The sequence below is a fragment of the Sturnus vulgaris genome, chromosome 3 (assembly GCF_052056855.1).
Source record: "Sturnus vulgaris isolate bStuVul1 chromosome 3, bStuVul1.hap1, whole genome shotgun sequence".
Taxonomy (NCBI): Eukaryota; Metazoa; Chordata; class Aves; order Passeriformes; family Sturnidae; genus Sturnus; species Sturnus vulgaris.
This window is the reverse complement of record NC_142245.1, coordinates 110,092,640-110,109,667: the sequence shown is the minus strand read 5'-3', so window position 1 is coordinate 110,109,667 and position 17,028 is coordinate 110,092,640. Positions and strand designations below refer to the sequence as shown.

At 36.9% G+C, this 17,028-nt stretch overlaps 1 protein-coding gene across 5 annotated transcripts in view; it reads right to left on the bottom strand.

Moving 5' to 3' along the window:
* The window catches only part of SUPT3H (SPT3 homolog, SAGA and STAGA complex component), a 251,699-nt gene that overhangs the window by 52,504 nt on the left and 182,167 nt on the right, over positions 1-17,028 (bottom strand). For all 5 annotated transcript variants that reach the window (XM_088162519.1, XM_088162517.1, XM_088162520.1 and 2 more), the window contains exons 7-8: positions 3,261-3,336; positions 394-506 (exon numbers count right to left, since the gene is read on the bottom strand). In XM_088162519.1, the coding sequence (XP_088018645.1) occupies positions 394-506; positions 3,261-3,336 (189 nt within the window). The remainder of the gene's footprint in view (positions 1-393; positions 507-3,260; positions 3,337-17,028) is intronic.

The window sequence follows — 17,028 nt, the reverse complement described above, 5'->3', positions numbered from 1 at the left end:
CATAGCAAAGTGTGTGGTTTCAGTTTGGACTTGAAAAAGGTTTGTGCTGCACTCCCCTCTCTTCTGCAGCTGTTATAAAACATTTCTGTTTGTCTATGAAATGGATGAACACAGCACAGCACAGATCTGTCACACAGCAAATTGAAAGGCAGGCTGGATTGATTTTTGAGCTTCTCTACTGGAAGGTGTTCCTGCTCATGGCTGGGGATTGGAACTGGATGAGCTTTAAGGTCCCTTCCAACCCAAACCATCCCACGACTCCATGAATCCAGTTAGCTTGGAGAGCTGAAGTAGTGACTGCATTTCTGAAGGGGCTTACAACCCAGACCCTGAGGCTGAAGTATCTCCAAGAGTAATTAATTAATTTTCACTAGAGTTCAATCAGTCCCTTACCTGGGCCACAGTCTCATATGCTAAATATGCCAAAATCTCCATTGCAACTGCATTTGGCTTTATTTCCATACTGCTACAGTCCAGCCAGTCACGGAACTTGGATGCTTTCTTTGCTGTCAGTTAAAACCATAAGGGGAAAAAGAAAAGTTAATGACAGATAGGCCAAAATAATCCATTCTTTTGGGTTACAGAAATACTGCAAAATGGAAGCAATTAGTGTGTGACTTAATTGGCCAAAGAAGTAATTATCAAAATGGAACCAGTGGGGAAAGACTGTTATTTCATACATTTTGGAGACCCATAAGCACATGGAATAAAGAGAAAAAACACAAGATAATTGATCAAACAGGAGATTTCAGAACAAGGAAGGGTCAGCCTCAGAAGAGTGTGGACTGGACAAACTGACTTTAGAATTACTGGAAAATAAGTAAAATGATTGCATCGTATCTTAGATGAATTAAAAACACTAAAAGAAATCAATACAAATATGAGTCCAGATAAAATTGATATAACTGTATTATTAACAGCAAAGACAAATGAAGGACAGAAGAATTTAGAAGTCCTGGTGTTAACTTTAGAGGGCTGAGGTGCTGACATGTGAACCAAATTTATTTGTACAAGAGTGTCTTTTAAGTGTGCTTTGGATAGAAAGAAATAAGGATAGATTTATAATCAACATTCCTACAAGAACTTCACACTGGTAACGGGAAAGATCAATTCAGAAAAAGGGCTGAGAAAAATATGGGATAATGAAGTGTAAAATTTGCTCAGAGAGTGAAAGGAGGGGAAAAGAGGATGATCTTACTTAGGTCAGTGGTGGACAAGATGATCATAGAAATCTGTGGACAGAAAGGAGCTATTGAGACAGAGATCTTAATGAGGGCTGTTTGTGAGACAGGACAACCAAAACAAAGTAAATACAAGGTGGAAATATCATCTGAAGGAATTGGAAACAACTCTTTCAAAAAGAATTTTCAAACAGAAATATAAAGCTACACACAAGTCAGTTAAACAGACAAAAGGTCAAAATAATGGTTATTTTTATTCAGGAGGTTATAGAAGACTACATTGCATCACCAGAGAAAGAAAAAAACAAAAAAACAAAAAACCAAACCAAACCAAACAAAAAAACCCCAAAAGGCAAAAACAAAACAAACCCAAAAAAAAAAAAAAAAAAAGAAAAAGAAAGAAAAAAAGAGAAAGAAACATGAGAAGTGTGAAAGTGATAAAGTGATCACAAAATGTTCCCTAGAAATTAAGTTTGCATTTCTGTAGTACTTGATCCTTTGAGAGACCTTTTCTTTTGTTCTTTTGCCTGTCTTCAAAAGTGCAGAAATATCTGGAGCTGTGATTATTATTATATTTTGTAGAACAGGTTTCTTGAAGTCCCTTCCACGTTCATTCTCTTATGAAACAATTTTTATGGGCTTCTATTACAGTAATACATTTCGTTAAACATAGTAACACAATCAATTTTTACTAAAATAAATAAGTTTAAAAAGCCTTTGGACAAATGTTCTGCATGGCCTTTAGTATGTTCTGTCTAATTGAGCTCATTTTGTGCAATTGAATTTGTGCCTAAGTCTCTCTTGGCACTATTTTCTAACCACTGTAATTCTCTTATTCTTTAATGACATTAAATGTGAGTGAAAAAGAACTATATAGACATGGTCATTTAAAAACACTGTGAAAATAACACTGAGATATTTTTATAGATCACAATCTCTTGGTCAGCAACATTCTATTTTATTTTGCAAATTTAAGATTTTTATTTGTTCTGTCTCCAGATGGCAATTTTGGGGTTTTAAAAATGACTTTATCACAAACCTCTCATTTCCTGAAGTCGCCCTAATCTGAAGTATCATTTATCTAATGGTTCACAGATGTGTGATGCCAAATTATAACTAAATGTAAAAAACCATATTGAATTAGAAAAAGAAATGCTTACAAAACATGTTTTCCTACGTTTGCTGACATTTGCTGATGGAGAACAGTATCTCAAATGTGTCATTTATTTGCCATAAATGAGTCATTCTTTCTTTGAATTTAGAAGGAACAACAAGATAAGGTCTCTCCTTTAAAGACACTACTGTGTTCAAGTCCATGTTGTAGGATCATGTGCTGTTTTGTCATGATTTTTACTGGCTCCTTCACCTCCCTTTCTCTGACATTTGACCTAAAACCTTAGTCATCACTTAACCACTTCTGTAATGATGTTTTGCTACATGATCAAGCCCATTAATTTACAGCTCATTATAGTCGTGGCCCACAAGTACTTCTAGTAAGTTGGTTTTCAGTGCTAGTAAAGCCCTAATTCTGTCATCATGTTATTAGTGTTGGAATGGTGTATACTGATGAACTTGGCTAATGGTGAATAAATTCCACAGCAGGAGCTTACAGCTTAAAATAGAAAAGACTCTTTAGTTAGCTCTTTGTGTCTCTGCGGATTGGGAAATAAAAGCAAAACTTGCTGCTCTTCTCTAATTTTAGAGGCATTCCAAAAAACCTGCAGCCATGAAACTTTGCTAATGTGCCGACTTTAGCACCACCATGACAGACTTCAGGCAAAACTCAGGTGGTTTTAATCCATTAACTCCTCACCAGTTCTGTCTTTGCAGTCATTCCCACCAACTCAGTATCTGAGCACACAGAAAGCTTGGTAAATATTAAAATAAAATACTCTGCCTGACGGCCTGAAACACTGCTAAATTAACTGTTCCCAAGAGTTACACAGACAAAGAATTTAAAGTTTAATTATTGTGGATGAAACAAAAGTGCTTTCAAAAAACATGAGATTCTGGTGTGCTCTCTATTAAATGAAATAATAATCAAATATTTTAACATAGTGCAGCCATTATAATACTTACAAAAACTCAGTTGCCGACTTTCACAGAATTCTGCATACTGGACTGAGTCCATGGTTCGTGTTTGTCTTTCTGCTCTCTGACAAAAGAGTAAAAGTACATGATGTACCTTATTCCAACAAGACTGAATTCCACAACGGAAATTATAGCACCAAAGCGCCCTCGCCACAACCTTGAAGCAACCCTCCCAAATTAAACATGCATTGAACAAGTCAAGATGCAGAAATATAAACCACAGATGGGTTATTAGTCTTGTGAGTTAAATTTCCCAGAGGAGCGTGTCAATTCTTATTTTCAAAACCTGCCTGCTCACCCAGCCCAGTGGTGAGGGCTGAGAGGAGAGAGGTGCTGAGCACTGCTGCCCTGCTGCATGTTTAAACTGAAGCACATGAATATTCTGCCTGTGTGTTTACAGATGGCCAGAAAAGTAAAATGTTCTCCTGGATTGAGGCCAACATGTTCTGCACTGCGCAGAGCTGAACCTGTGTGCTTCTAAATTGTGAAATGAATAAATTCCAACACACTGACATGCCAGACAGAGAATGGCATTGAAGTGTCCCTTTCCACACTCAATACACAGTAATAAATAAATGGTACATGTGTCTGTTTCTTTTTTTTTTCACTCTTAATTTATGCCTGAATTTTTATACTTCTGAATACTACAGGAAAAGAAAGGAAATTAGATTGAATTAGAGCTTGTGGGAGAAAAGAATATATCCAAATGTTCACTAACTGCATTTAAGAATGTATTTCACATGAAGTCCAGTGCCAACCAAAAGAATGAATCTCAAAAGAGTCAAGTTACAAAACCACAAACACTGCACACCCTCCCCTCCACATATACAGGATGCTGTAATTGAATCACGGTTGAAGCAGCACTGAAGTCCATGGTTAGGTCTGAGCAGGTGCTTGAGTTTTGTTTACTTCAACAGAGCAGGGGTGATTTTCACTAGGTAAAGATCTGGTCTCCACAAGAGATTAAACACTTCACGTATCAGAGGCAGGAAGCAGTAGTTAGATTAAAAAGGAGTGTCCCTGCCAGAAGCAGACAGCTGAGTCCAATCTCTCAAACAAGCAGAAACAACAAGGAAAGGAATGTAAGCGTCTTCCAAACTAAATCAATGAATAAATCATCACACCTGAACTATCACTACGGATACAAAGTGGTGCCAGGAGGGGCTGATGGCACCAAGACTGTGCTTGTGCAGTGAGTCCATGAAGCTCAAGAAACCATCCACAAAGAATGAAAGGTACAGGCGTGTTCACACTAAGGACAAAACACAAGGGAAAAACCACACACAGACACAAATTTTGCTCTGATGTCCTGAAGAATTTTACATCTGATGAAATCAAAATCACAGAGTTCTTCAATCTGATTTAATAGAAGACAATGGGGCTATTGGTTATATATATATATGTATATATGTATGTATGTATCTCCATGCTATACAACCTGCATTTGGCTTTATCAGCTCCCAAATCAGGGGGAAAAGAAATTAAATAAAATTAGCACTTCAAATTTACAGTTTCTTCCTCTATACTCTGCCTTTTAGGTCTCTCTTCTACAACCATCCAACCTGTCACTTACAAGATCTGCTTCACAGTCAACATATTCAATTTAGCTGTAAACTAAACCACAAGCTGACCAGGAACACACCTGGAGAGTCCTTTCTTTTCCTCTCTACCCAGTCAATCCTTTTGACTGTATTTGGTCCTTTAGCCACCATGGTAGAAACTGTTCTACTCAGGCATTTTCCAGTTCTCCTATGTATGACTCTGACAACCTGACCACATTTTGAGGAGCTGCCATTTCATATTAGTAAAAATTTTCAGTTAATCCATTCCAACAAGATGTTAAGTATAGATTGAGTTTGTATTCCTTTAAAAATAATTTTCACAATCCATGTTGTAACTTCAACCCATTACAGAACTCAACTTTGGTCCTGAATTATTTCAGCTATACTTTTAAAAACAGAAGGCATCACAGAGATAATCTAATCTGAACTTCTGCATAGCACAGGACACTTCTCACATAATACATCCTAGAAACAGCAGTCCTAGAATTCCTTGTATAATTTTACTTTATGCTTTATAAAAGCCTCTAATTTAGGGTTTAATTTTTCACATATTTAAGAGATATCTTCTTCAAATAATTTTAAAAGCTGTGGTTTTTTGCAATGTGGTTTAAATTCTGTAATCCTTTTTTTCCTGCTTGGCACCTATATGTTAAACCATTGGCTATAACCCTTCACATTCAGCCCTCCAACAGATTTTAAACCCCTTGAAACAACAAGGAAGGCGTGGAAAAACAAATCATATGACACGGTAATGTGAGGAATTATTCTTCAAAGTCCTACCTGAGATGATACAAAAAACCCAACATGTAGAAATTTGACAAGGATACTTTAACATTCACAGGCATCCCATAATGTAATCTGGAAGCTGCAAAACCAGATTAATCCCAAAAGCAGTCATGTTAAATTAAATGATTTAGCAATGGCTACTCTGAGCAAATAGACCACAAAGCTCTGAAAATGCAGACTGTCAAAGTCTACAGGTTTCATTATAAGTAGCACAAATTTCTTTGTAAGTGAAAAAACTCAAAGCTTTATTAAAAGAAAAGTGCTGCTGAGGGATTTTTCCAATAGAGACTTAATTTCTCTCTACAAATTGTCTACAGGAGTTCTCTAAACACTGAATTTAATGCTGTTCTTATATACTAAATAAATACTTTCAATTGCTTTCTCTCTGTACAAATAGTTTTATTTAGCAAAATTACTTACATATATGTGAAATAGAATTGTTTTCTTCCTTCAATTCTCTCTTTAAAATAATTCTTTCTTTCTTAAAGGTGGATTCCAGTCTGATGCTCTAAACCGCCACTAAATAAAATAGTGTTTGTCATAAATAACTGGACTTTGCTTTTTTTTCTTAATTCACTTTAACAAAAGAACCCTCACATGATGGCATGGAACCTCACAGTTTGAAGGATAAAGAGAGACATTCTTTCAGTTTCAGAATAGTCTATAAATAACCATCTAGTGCAGCAGAAATGAACAAATGAGTGGCACAGCTGGGTCATCTTTAAGGAAACACCAACCCAAAGACAACATCTTTTTCCTCTTCACTTCTCAAGATCACAAGCAGTGTTTTATTTTTTTTTCTCCTATATCATCCCTGCTTCGAAAAAATGTAATGTTCCCTTACTTTTGCATTGCTAAGGTGTATCTTATAAACTCAAAACAAATCAGTGACATAGGATAAAAAGGGAGAAGAAAGAGTGAGGACATTACTGTGAACATAGCATGACTCCAGGCCAAAAGAGTTTAAAGGAAATGGGATCCAGTGTTGAGAGTGTCACAAAATTTGTTAAAATAATTTTATCTGTAGGTCTAAAGGATACCTACTTATAATTTTTCAGGGTTTTTTTTCTCTCTCAACTATTTTTTTGAAAACAAGAAATTATACAGGATGCTTAGGCTAAGAAACAACTACAAGTCTATACAAGTGAAATTTTCTAAATTTTGTTGTTGGAAGGAGCAGCAAGTCACTCCAACAAAACAGAAGTCCTCTTTCATCAGAATAAATGCCAGTTTGCTGGGAATCTTTCTGATATGAAAAAATAGTGAAACTTCTAATAAAACTCCACCTTGAAGCAACCTCAGCTTGAAAGCAGATACAACAAATGGCAGCAATGACACTGCTCAATTGGTTTATCAAAAGAATTAAAAAATAGATAGTTTTTACTCCCTCTCTAGTAGTACTAGTCACTCCAAGCAGTTAAGAAGCTGAGTTATGGGCTGTACAGCAGAGTTAAAATACTTTGCATGCTTTCCTTGGAACATGCTGAAGGATGCAGTAGATAGGACCTGGCACAGTAAACGTCTGCTTAGTCTTCCAAAAATGTGGTGCATTATATCTTTCTTTCAGCAAAAAGAACTAAAAAGGGAAAGGAAAGAAAAAGGTAAAGAATTGCACGTTGTCACCTACCATCCAGGATGAAAAATAATCTTATTTTTATTCTGTTCTGAAGCTTTCACACTTGACATACAAAGCTCTTTGTGTGGGGGGAAGAAGGCAGGAGGCCAAACGTTGACTTGCTCACGGACTGCTCCGTGTTTGGAGGAAATGTGCCGAGGGCTGCTGAGCTGGAACATTTGAAAAACGTATGAGGCACGGCTGGACACCCCTGTGCTTGGCAACAATGTTGGGATGAAGGTGTTGGCTTCCCAAACTCTCACATATTCATCTTGGTGGCATGATTCCCTGATTCCCTCTGCTCAAGAACTCTCATTGTGAGCCTATCACGGTTTCAAAGGAGCCAGGTGGCCACCCCAGGGAAAACCAAAGCTGCCCTGCAAGGACTGATATTGCCTGAATAGAATCCTAAATAATTTAATTTTTTTTATTTAGACTAGAGAATAACAGGGCCCTGTGTGCTGACAGCTCTGCAGTGGGTGGCCTGCAGGGTGGTCAAGGCCCAAATTGCAGGGAGGGTGTAGGGCAATGGAGATGCTCCAAGGGCTGGAGCACGTTTCCTATGGAGCCAGGCTGGGAGAGCTGGGGGTGCTCACCTGGAGAAGAGAAGGATCCAGGGAGAGCTCAGAGCCCCCTCCAGAGCCTAAAGGGGCTCCAGGAGAGCTGGAAAGGGACTGGGGACAAGGGATGGAGGGACAGGACAAGGGGCAATGGTTCACACTGACACAGGGCAGGGATGGATGAGATATTGGGAAGGAATTGTTCACTGTGAGGGTGGGCAGGCCCTGGCACAGGGTGCCCAGAGAAGCTGTGGCTGCCCCTGGATCCCTGGAAGTGTCCAAGGTCAGGGTGAGCAACCTGGAATACTGGAAGAGGTCCCTACCCATAGCAGGGAATTGGAGTGAGATTATGTTGTAAGGCCTCTCCCAACCCAAACTATTCTGTGATTCCATGAAAAATTACTTAGATTTACAAAAAAAAAAAAAAAGTCCTGAGAAATCAAGTGCAAGGTAGCTCAATATTGACGTATTTACAAAATATGCTGAAAATACGTTTTTAGTCTCTGAATTTTGACATTATCTGAGGATTATCACTATCTGAAGACTTCTGCTAAATAGAGGAAAAAGGATTTACTGTTCTGAGAATCTCTTCAATTGGTAAGCAAAGAAAAAAAAGGGGGGGATTAGAGTAAGCATTTTCAAAGTCTAACCTTACTCAGAGTTTTATACAGAAAATAAAAACGTCACTTGGGGAAAGATCAATAGGTTTTGCAATGTAACACTTGATTTGGCTATAAAGTACACACATCCAGGGTTTTTCTTTATCCACCTCTTACAGAACATATCACATATTCTGCAGCAGCCATCAAGCTGAACAAATCTGCATAGCAAACTTAGGGCCTTTGATTTAATGCAGGCTTTGAGTGCTCATGTGCTAGGAACATAATTCCCAATATTAGAAGAAAAGATGGTCTTTTTCTGGTAGCTGATCTCAATTTTAATGCATTTTCACAGTAAAAAGAGTTTTGCTTTTTTCTCCACAGTATTATTAGCATCATTCCCTGCAATAAACAGAGTTTCAGACCTTAAAACCTTAAGAAAAAAACTTAAAAAATCTCTGTTACAGAGATTTTAAGGATATACAACTGTAAATGACAAGAAAAAAAGGGTGAATTATTAATTATTAAATATTAATTGACATATACTTTAAAAATTATAATCTTCATTATAGAATTCCTGTCCAGAGACAAAAGATGGAATTCACTTGAAGAACTGAAGACCCAATTAGTCACCTAAAGTCCTTTTATTGCAAAAAAAGACATTAGACAGCTTCAGTTAGCAACTTCATCCTGAACTCGGTGTTTAAAATGTCAAATGAATGACATTATGAATTTGTCTGAAGCTCATCAGCTGTGGCTATCAGCAACGGAGCCCAAGGGATGCTGGATTAGGTCAACTCTGCACAGCTCAGGCATCCTCAGCCAAATGAATCCTCCTCGGATGAGTGAGAGGAGAGCACCACCAGCACCAACAGGGCAACAACTTCCATTTCAGGGCCAAGCAATGGCCAAGAGTAAAGAATGACTCAGTAAATTCAGTTCCTGCTCTGATCTCCAAGTGATTCAAGAACAAACAAAGGCAGCTTTGTGCCCTGCTGAAAGTTAACTGCATTCATCTCGTGGAACTATGAAACATGTAATCTAGCAAAATATATGCAGATAACTAGGGGGAAGGGAGCTGGAAGGACTATTTAATATTATGTAAAATTTCAAAGGAATTATGAGGAAAGAAAGCAAATGAAATTGCACAGACAATAACAAAATGAATGGATTAATCCCCAGCAGTCATGATCTCATTGCTTAAGGAATAAATAAAACTGACCTCCTGATAGGGACTCACTGCCCCTGTAATACTTTGCCCTTGAACATATGTAAAATCTACACATACTGTATGTATTTGAACCGGTTCCATATCATATCCAAATTCCTTGTCTAAATTTATTACTGTTAGTCTGAAATGTAGGGCAGGAACCTGGAAACGAAACATTTCCATTTCATGGAATACCTTTGATTTCTACAGGAAAATATTTTTTTCTTCTATAATAAGCATCATCATGAATTTTGTAAAACTGTGTGTTAAATTTATGGCTATCTTCTATCAGCACTTTCCAAAAAACATAAAATAATTTTGGATAAACTATGCTACCAAATGAAAAAAGTTATGTGGGATATATTGATATATTAATATATCAGGACTACTGACTTCCCTCACTTTTCTGGTTGAGGACATTGTAGCACTTTCCTGTGGTTTCCATCTGGCTGTACATCAAAAACTTTACATACCATGTTAATATGACGATACCTTTATATCTTCTGGATAGCATTCCTCTGAAAACTTAGCCTGACTCTGTATCCATTCATGAATGAGGTTCATATAAACAGCTTTAGCACCTCACCAGTAAATCTTGCAGTCACCAAAACAGGGATCACTGCAAGGCGTGGGAGACACAGACAGCAAAGCAGCCTCTTTTGCATCTTGAGCTTTAAATTTTTTCTCTTAGTGGCGGCCAAAATCAGACATCACACTTTATTTTTTAAATATTTCTTTTAGCTGACACACTGTTCGGACTTGTGGCCAGAAACTCAAGGAGTGGCTTTTGCCCCAAGGCTAAAAATACACAACACACCTCACACACTTCTTCACCATCCTGGGTGTGGGAGAGAGCTGGGAGATCCAGTCCTGCTGATCCAAATGGAATGGCAGGAGGTGAAGGGGGTTGTTTCAGCCCAAAGTTAACCTGGCAGTCAATCCTAGACATACTAGTTTAAGTGAAACTCAATTCCCAGACATATTCTATTTATTCACCCAGCTACAACGTGGCCAGAATTACTCACTTTAGAGCCACAACTTGTTAAGAAGCACATTCAATAAATTTTGTAAACTCAGCAGTAGGGAAGTTTGGGAACAGCTGGGGACCAGCCCTCTCTTTCTCATTGGTTTTAACTGGTAAATGCAAATAAAACAATAAACCTAATTAAAAAAAAATTTCCATGGCAAAACTCTGCGTGGTTAATAGCCACCATTAATATATGGTTCTAAAAAGATTTTAGAGTTTAGCAAATGTTAAATGAGAAATGAAAGAAGTCTTCAAGAGAATTGTTCTTACACTCTTTATGTTGAAAAGGAAGTGAAGTGAAGCCAAGGTACATACTGGTAAGAAACATTTGTGATGAAATTCATTGTCCTGTAAGGTTAACTCTGTTAATGAGGTTTCTTGACAGAGACTGTGAAATGCCCTCCTGAAACTTCACTTTAACAAGAAGATCATAAGAAGATTAAGGAAAATTTTGACTGGCAGAAAGCAGAGTAAGTTTCAGACCATATGAAAAATACATATTCTTTTGAATTCTCTCATTTTTAATAATTATAATTCTGTCTTTTCTCTTGCTTTTAATAAAAAAGACTTGTCTTGTATTCATTCCCAGTTGAACAGCCAGTTCTCAAAGTACCTGCCTTTCTTTTGACATTCTGCACAAGAGTAATTACCATTCTGTGCAGGAGATTCACAAGCAATATAATGCTACAGGCATATCCATGCAGGCATGCTTGGCAGGTGATGTTCTTTCAGTCAGAGAATTAAAAAGGTTTATAATTAATGGGGCTTTTTTTAGTTAGGTTGCTTCTTGAATTTTTTTTTTAAAGGGATAAATTTCCAAAATAATGGTGAAGCATGCACACACAAATTAAAAAGACAAAAAATCTGCTATATTTGTAAGTAATTTGGTGTGCAATACTTCAATCCACTTCTTAGGTCAAGATTGGGTCTTACAACTTAGAGGTGAAGTTCTGATTCTGTAGTGCCCCCTGCAAAGCTTCGATTAATATCAATAGCTGTAGGGTGCCACCTTACAAACACCTCCCCCAGTTTAAGGCTGCACCTAGAATATATGAATAAAACACTTCAGCTCAGCGATTTTTCATGACAAGTCCAAATCTATCAACTTTTATGACGAAATTGTGTAAGCGTATTCATGAATGTCTGAAAGGAAAACATTACAATTAATTAATTAAAACTAAAATACATGGTACTAAATACTCATAGATGTTCTCTCCTTGGCATATGACTGGAGAATGCAAAATTACTCAGCTTTATTTTGTCTGGTAGAGTCTGCTGTAACCAGAGAACAATACAGAATGGTACTCAAAAATGTATTGCCTCCTTAACACCAGAAGCATACAGACATTTCTCAACTTGTGGTATTTACACCACTGACTCTAATTCTGTGGTTGGGGCTTTAGTCTTCTGGAAAAGCCTTTCTAATTTGATAATTGCAAGACATGGAACTCCAGATAAAAATCACATCATGAAATTCAGGGAATAAGTCATACACTGAGCTGAAGAGGAAATGCTTCCCTTAGAAAAACACTGACCAAGAGGAATTGCCTGAGATGTGCATGTCCCCAATAAAAGGAGGATGTGGACTTGCTGGAATGGCTCCAGAGGAGGACATGAAGGTGCTCAGAGGGCTGGAGCCCCTCTGCTCTGCAGCCAGGCTGGGAGAGCTGGGGATGCTCACCTGGAGAAGTGAAGACTCCAGTGAGACCCTAGACCCCCTTCCAGAGCCTAAAGGGGCTTCAGGAGAGCAGGAGAGGGACTGGGGACAAGGGATGGGAGGACAGGACACAGGGAATTGCTTCCCACTGCCAGAGGGCAGGGATAGATGGGATATAAGGATGGAATAATCTCTCTTCCCTGTGGGAGTGGTGAGGCCCTGGCACAGGTTGGCCAGAGAAGCTCTGTCTTCCCCATCCCTGGAAGTGTCCAAGGCCAGGTTGGACAGGGCTTGGAGCAACCTGGGACAGTGGAAGGTGTCTCTGTCCATGGCAGGGGGCTGGAAATGGAAGATCTTTAAAATCCCTTCCAACTCAAATCATTCTGTGATTCTATAGTTATAACAATTATAACAATTTATAACAGAGAGATGTCCCAGCTCTACTGGCTGAAATTGGCTGCTCTCTGAACAGCCTTTGAATAGCCCAGACTTCCTGATCTGAAAGACAACCCGACTCAAAATTCAGAACTCCTGCCAGATTCTGCTACTAATTTGACATCCGAGCATGGCTGAGTGCAAATGAAGGCTGAATTAATAATATTTAAGACTCATTAAAAAAATTACATTTTATTTACATCGATCAAAAAGTAGTGCAAAGCTTGTGTGTAGTGATGCCATGATGCACCATAGCTGTGTATTCCCAGCCTGCACAGGCTGAGGGAGAAAAATGCACAATCAAACCTCTCAATGTGCCAAGTATTAAGAGCAAGGAATACACTAAAATTGCTGTCTGAAGTGACAGGCTTTGAACAAAAGCATCATGCTTTTTTTGCTTTTAACTTGTACTCACTTCACTGAGAACAGAACCTGGCCTAATGTGAATATTTCCTTTGTGAAAAGCTAATTGATTTATTTAATATTGTTATTTATTTAACTATGCAAAAAATTCTATGGTGGTATTCATTATTGTTTCTTAATTTCTTTAAATACAAATTTGTCTTTGTGGTAGCCTTGTGAGAATTATCTTCACTATATACATGAGAAATAGAATCATGAAGAGATCATTTTCCCAAAGACAGCTTGTTTAATTAGCAAATGCTTCCCTTTTTTTTTTTTTCACCCTACTTTCTCTTTTCTCTTTCTAATGTTAGAGAGGAAAAGGAAAACATGAAGATTCTGGGGTTTAACAACATGATTTAGCATTTGGAATTAAGCTAATTTAAACCATCAGCTCATTTGACTAATTTGGAACAATCTATTTAGTTAGTCCCTTATACCATGCCCATTGATGAATATACCACAAAATTATTAAGTGTTTACATAAAACCAAAGAAACATATGCTGTCATTAATTCAAAACAATCCCCACCATCCAAAGCCACTAGAGGAGTTCTCTTATTAAACATCTCCATTCCTTTCTTTGGAAAAAATATGGGGAAAACTAAAAAAAATTTAAAAAAAAGAAAAATGCATAAAACTTTTCAGCAATACTTAAGCCAGTTACATTCCATTTTGTATCAGAAGCAGAAGTGAAGCTTTTCAATGAAACTTTACTGATATATCACTTAAAAGCAGAAAATTCAAGATTTTAGTCTATGAACACAGGTTTTGTTAGTTTGGTTAAGATTGTAGGATGAAAGTCAAAGTGAAACTCACTGACCAGTGAAAAGCTACGTCAGTGTAGGCTGACGTACTGTAACATAAATAGTAAAGTAGCAAACTCAGTTTTTTAATAGTGACCTCCTTATGAATCACCTCTTAAATAATCTCACCCATTTCATGGCAAAACAAACCAAAAAGTTGTTTTGGGGAGCCTCACTGAGGCATCTCAGCTCACATTTGACAGAAGAAATGGTTCTGCATATCCTGGTCTCTTGCTCTGTCCCCCCAGCACCACTTCCTACTACAAACCCTTCATGCATTTGTAAAAAATTAGGTACCACGACAATAGTTTTGATGGGAATTTCTTTTTTTTTTAAGTGTTGAGATGAGGGGAAGGAGACTAAAGAGCATCTACTGTATATGGGTTCATTACCATTAGCTTTACTGATAGTTTATCCTGTTTCCTAGTGAAAGCAAAAAACCCCCACCGTGTCTCTATTAAAAAGCAATCAGATTTGGTATCCTGGTGACACTTAAAAGAGCACATTATGTGGGAAAACAAAATAAACATTTACCCTGGCAAATGGAAGTGAATTTGGGTTTTGACATACTTGGCAGGAAGGTAGAATTATATTCATGTAAAGTATGCAGAAAAACTAATATAATATTTAAATATTTGCTTAAGTAATATAGAATTTAAACCAACACATTAGAAGTTACATTTTTGTGAAATATTTTAATGCTTTTTAGTATTGGATATACCATGAAACTAATACTTTCAGCTGAAATTTCACCCTTCTGCAGCCTTTGTTACACACTCCCTTCACTTGTAAGGTGGGAAAGAGTCCTCATCTTCCACTGACAAGTCTTTATTTATATTTCCAAGACAAAGGCAGTTCTTGTGCTGATGGTTTAAACTGATAATGAATATATGCAGCTTTCCAAAGAAACAACCTTGGAGAATCTGAATCTTACAAATATTGATATAATGAGCTAATATTAACAGCACCTCAGCTAAACCCTACAGCAGACTTCTACTGTTCCATAGATGTGTGCAATTATTTTAAACATCCTTTACTTTGCAACAAGATTTGCTTCAGAGAAGACAAATCTTCATATCCCTCAGAAAGTACCTGAGTGCCAATGACCTCTGAAATTCTCAACTACACTCAATAACATAGCACTAATTAATAAATAGAGCTGGTTATGGGATGCTAGTTTTCATTCCAAAAGTAAGGATTTTGATGTACTGGCTAAATATAGAAACAATGGGCTTTTCTTTTTCTAAATCTGAATTCATATTAATTGCGTATACCAACAAAAAAAAAACTTTTACCAGTGCACCATGACTATAAGTAATTATGAAATTTCACGTAGAATATTCTGATTTGGTAAGAGTTTTTAAAAATATTTATTTATGATTCTACAATTTATTCTATTCCTTTTATTTATTCTGTCTATGGCTCCATGATTTAAGGAAAAGCTTTGCCTAATTTTACCTCATTTGGAGACATGCACAATTAGAAAATATCTTGAAACATTTCTAAATTGCCATAATAATAATACAGTCATTCAAAGCAACAACACTAGTCTTCAGTGTAATTGCACACTGTAGAATTACATAAATTTAAATCACTTAAAAATAATTCATTTAAATTAAACCTGATTTGTAAATTTAATTATGAGCTATTAAACTAACTGCTTGGATTTTCAGTTTTTCTGAATCAGCACAGACCCTCTGAGCTCCATCATAGGAGAAAAGTCACTGTTTTATTTCTAATCATCATTTAAAAGTGACATAAAGAGTATTTAGACTGTCAGATATTAAAAAAGGCAAATTTGGGGAATTTTAATCTTCCTAATTTGCAGTGTCTGATACACAGTTTTTTATGCTGCATTAATAATGGCACTTAAATATAATATTCATTCAATCAGTCTGTCACAGGAATAAACATCAGGACACAATTCCCTGCACACATTCTTAAAATTGCTTACAGTGAAAAGAATCCCTTCCAAAGGAGTTAGCATCTTTCAATTCAGCATGCGAAATATTTCGTCAATTCCAGAAGGGGAAAACAGATACCATATAGAAAATTAGATTTTTTTTTTTTTTTGGTTCTACTTTTATGCTACAGTTGGTTTTTAAAAGATAGAAAGCTTTGAATTCAAGAACTTTGCACGACTTCCTCCTGAAAAACAAAGCCTTAGCTTTAATTCCTGTTCAAAATCAGGTATATAAATATTAAATACATGCCATAGTTGAGATTTATATTCCTATTGCTGATCACTGAAAGCTTTGCAAATTTAATGTGAAAATGAAAAACATTTAGTTTTTGAAATGTCAAAACCTGATCACATTTCTAGGGATCTCTCACATCTATTTAGATTTTTCCTGGATGTCTAGGCTGACTGAAATGGAGGATTAGGGAGTTTTAGGGAGGTGGAGAGGTTCCAAAGTGAATCAAAGATTGATGAAAAAAGAGGAAAAAATTAAATAGTAACATAGCCCTATTCAGAAAAATGGAAAAAAAATATTTTCAGTTCAAAATATTACAATTAACAGTTTAACACCATTGGAATGCAAAGAACACTGTCTTCAATACCAGGATTCTGAGGTACAGCTTGAAAGGTTGAAGTGTATTTAGAATTAAAGGTGTAGCAACATGAACAGCCACAGTCTGGCATCAATTAACTGACTGTGCTGTAGGAAGTTGCTATACACTCTCATGCCATCACACATCGTGGAGAAAAATTACTCTTCATTGGTCTATCTTGAATTTCTCAGGGTTTCTGAATTCTTCTGTCGTCTTTTGAGTCAAATTTAGAATTTCTCAAAGATGCCAATGTCTCTGCAGCGTTTTTGTCTCTTTTTTTAAAAAACAGGTCAGGGTATCAAGGCTGGCAAGGCACAAAGCACAACTCACCAATGCATTCCTCTAAATTCTGGAGCCAGAAATCACATCTCCAGCCTTGAGGTATGTCGAGAGTTAACTCCTCTTTTAAGAAGGGTGTGATTAGTAGCTGGAAATCTGCTTGACTTTAGTACATCTGAGGATGCCATTACAATTTTCAGATATAAAATAATTAGCTGATGATACGAGCTGACAGCTAATACATCTACAATAAACACAAAAAACAT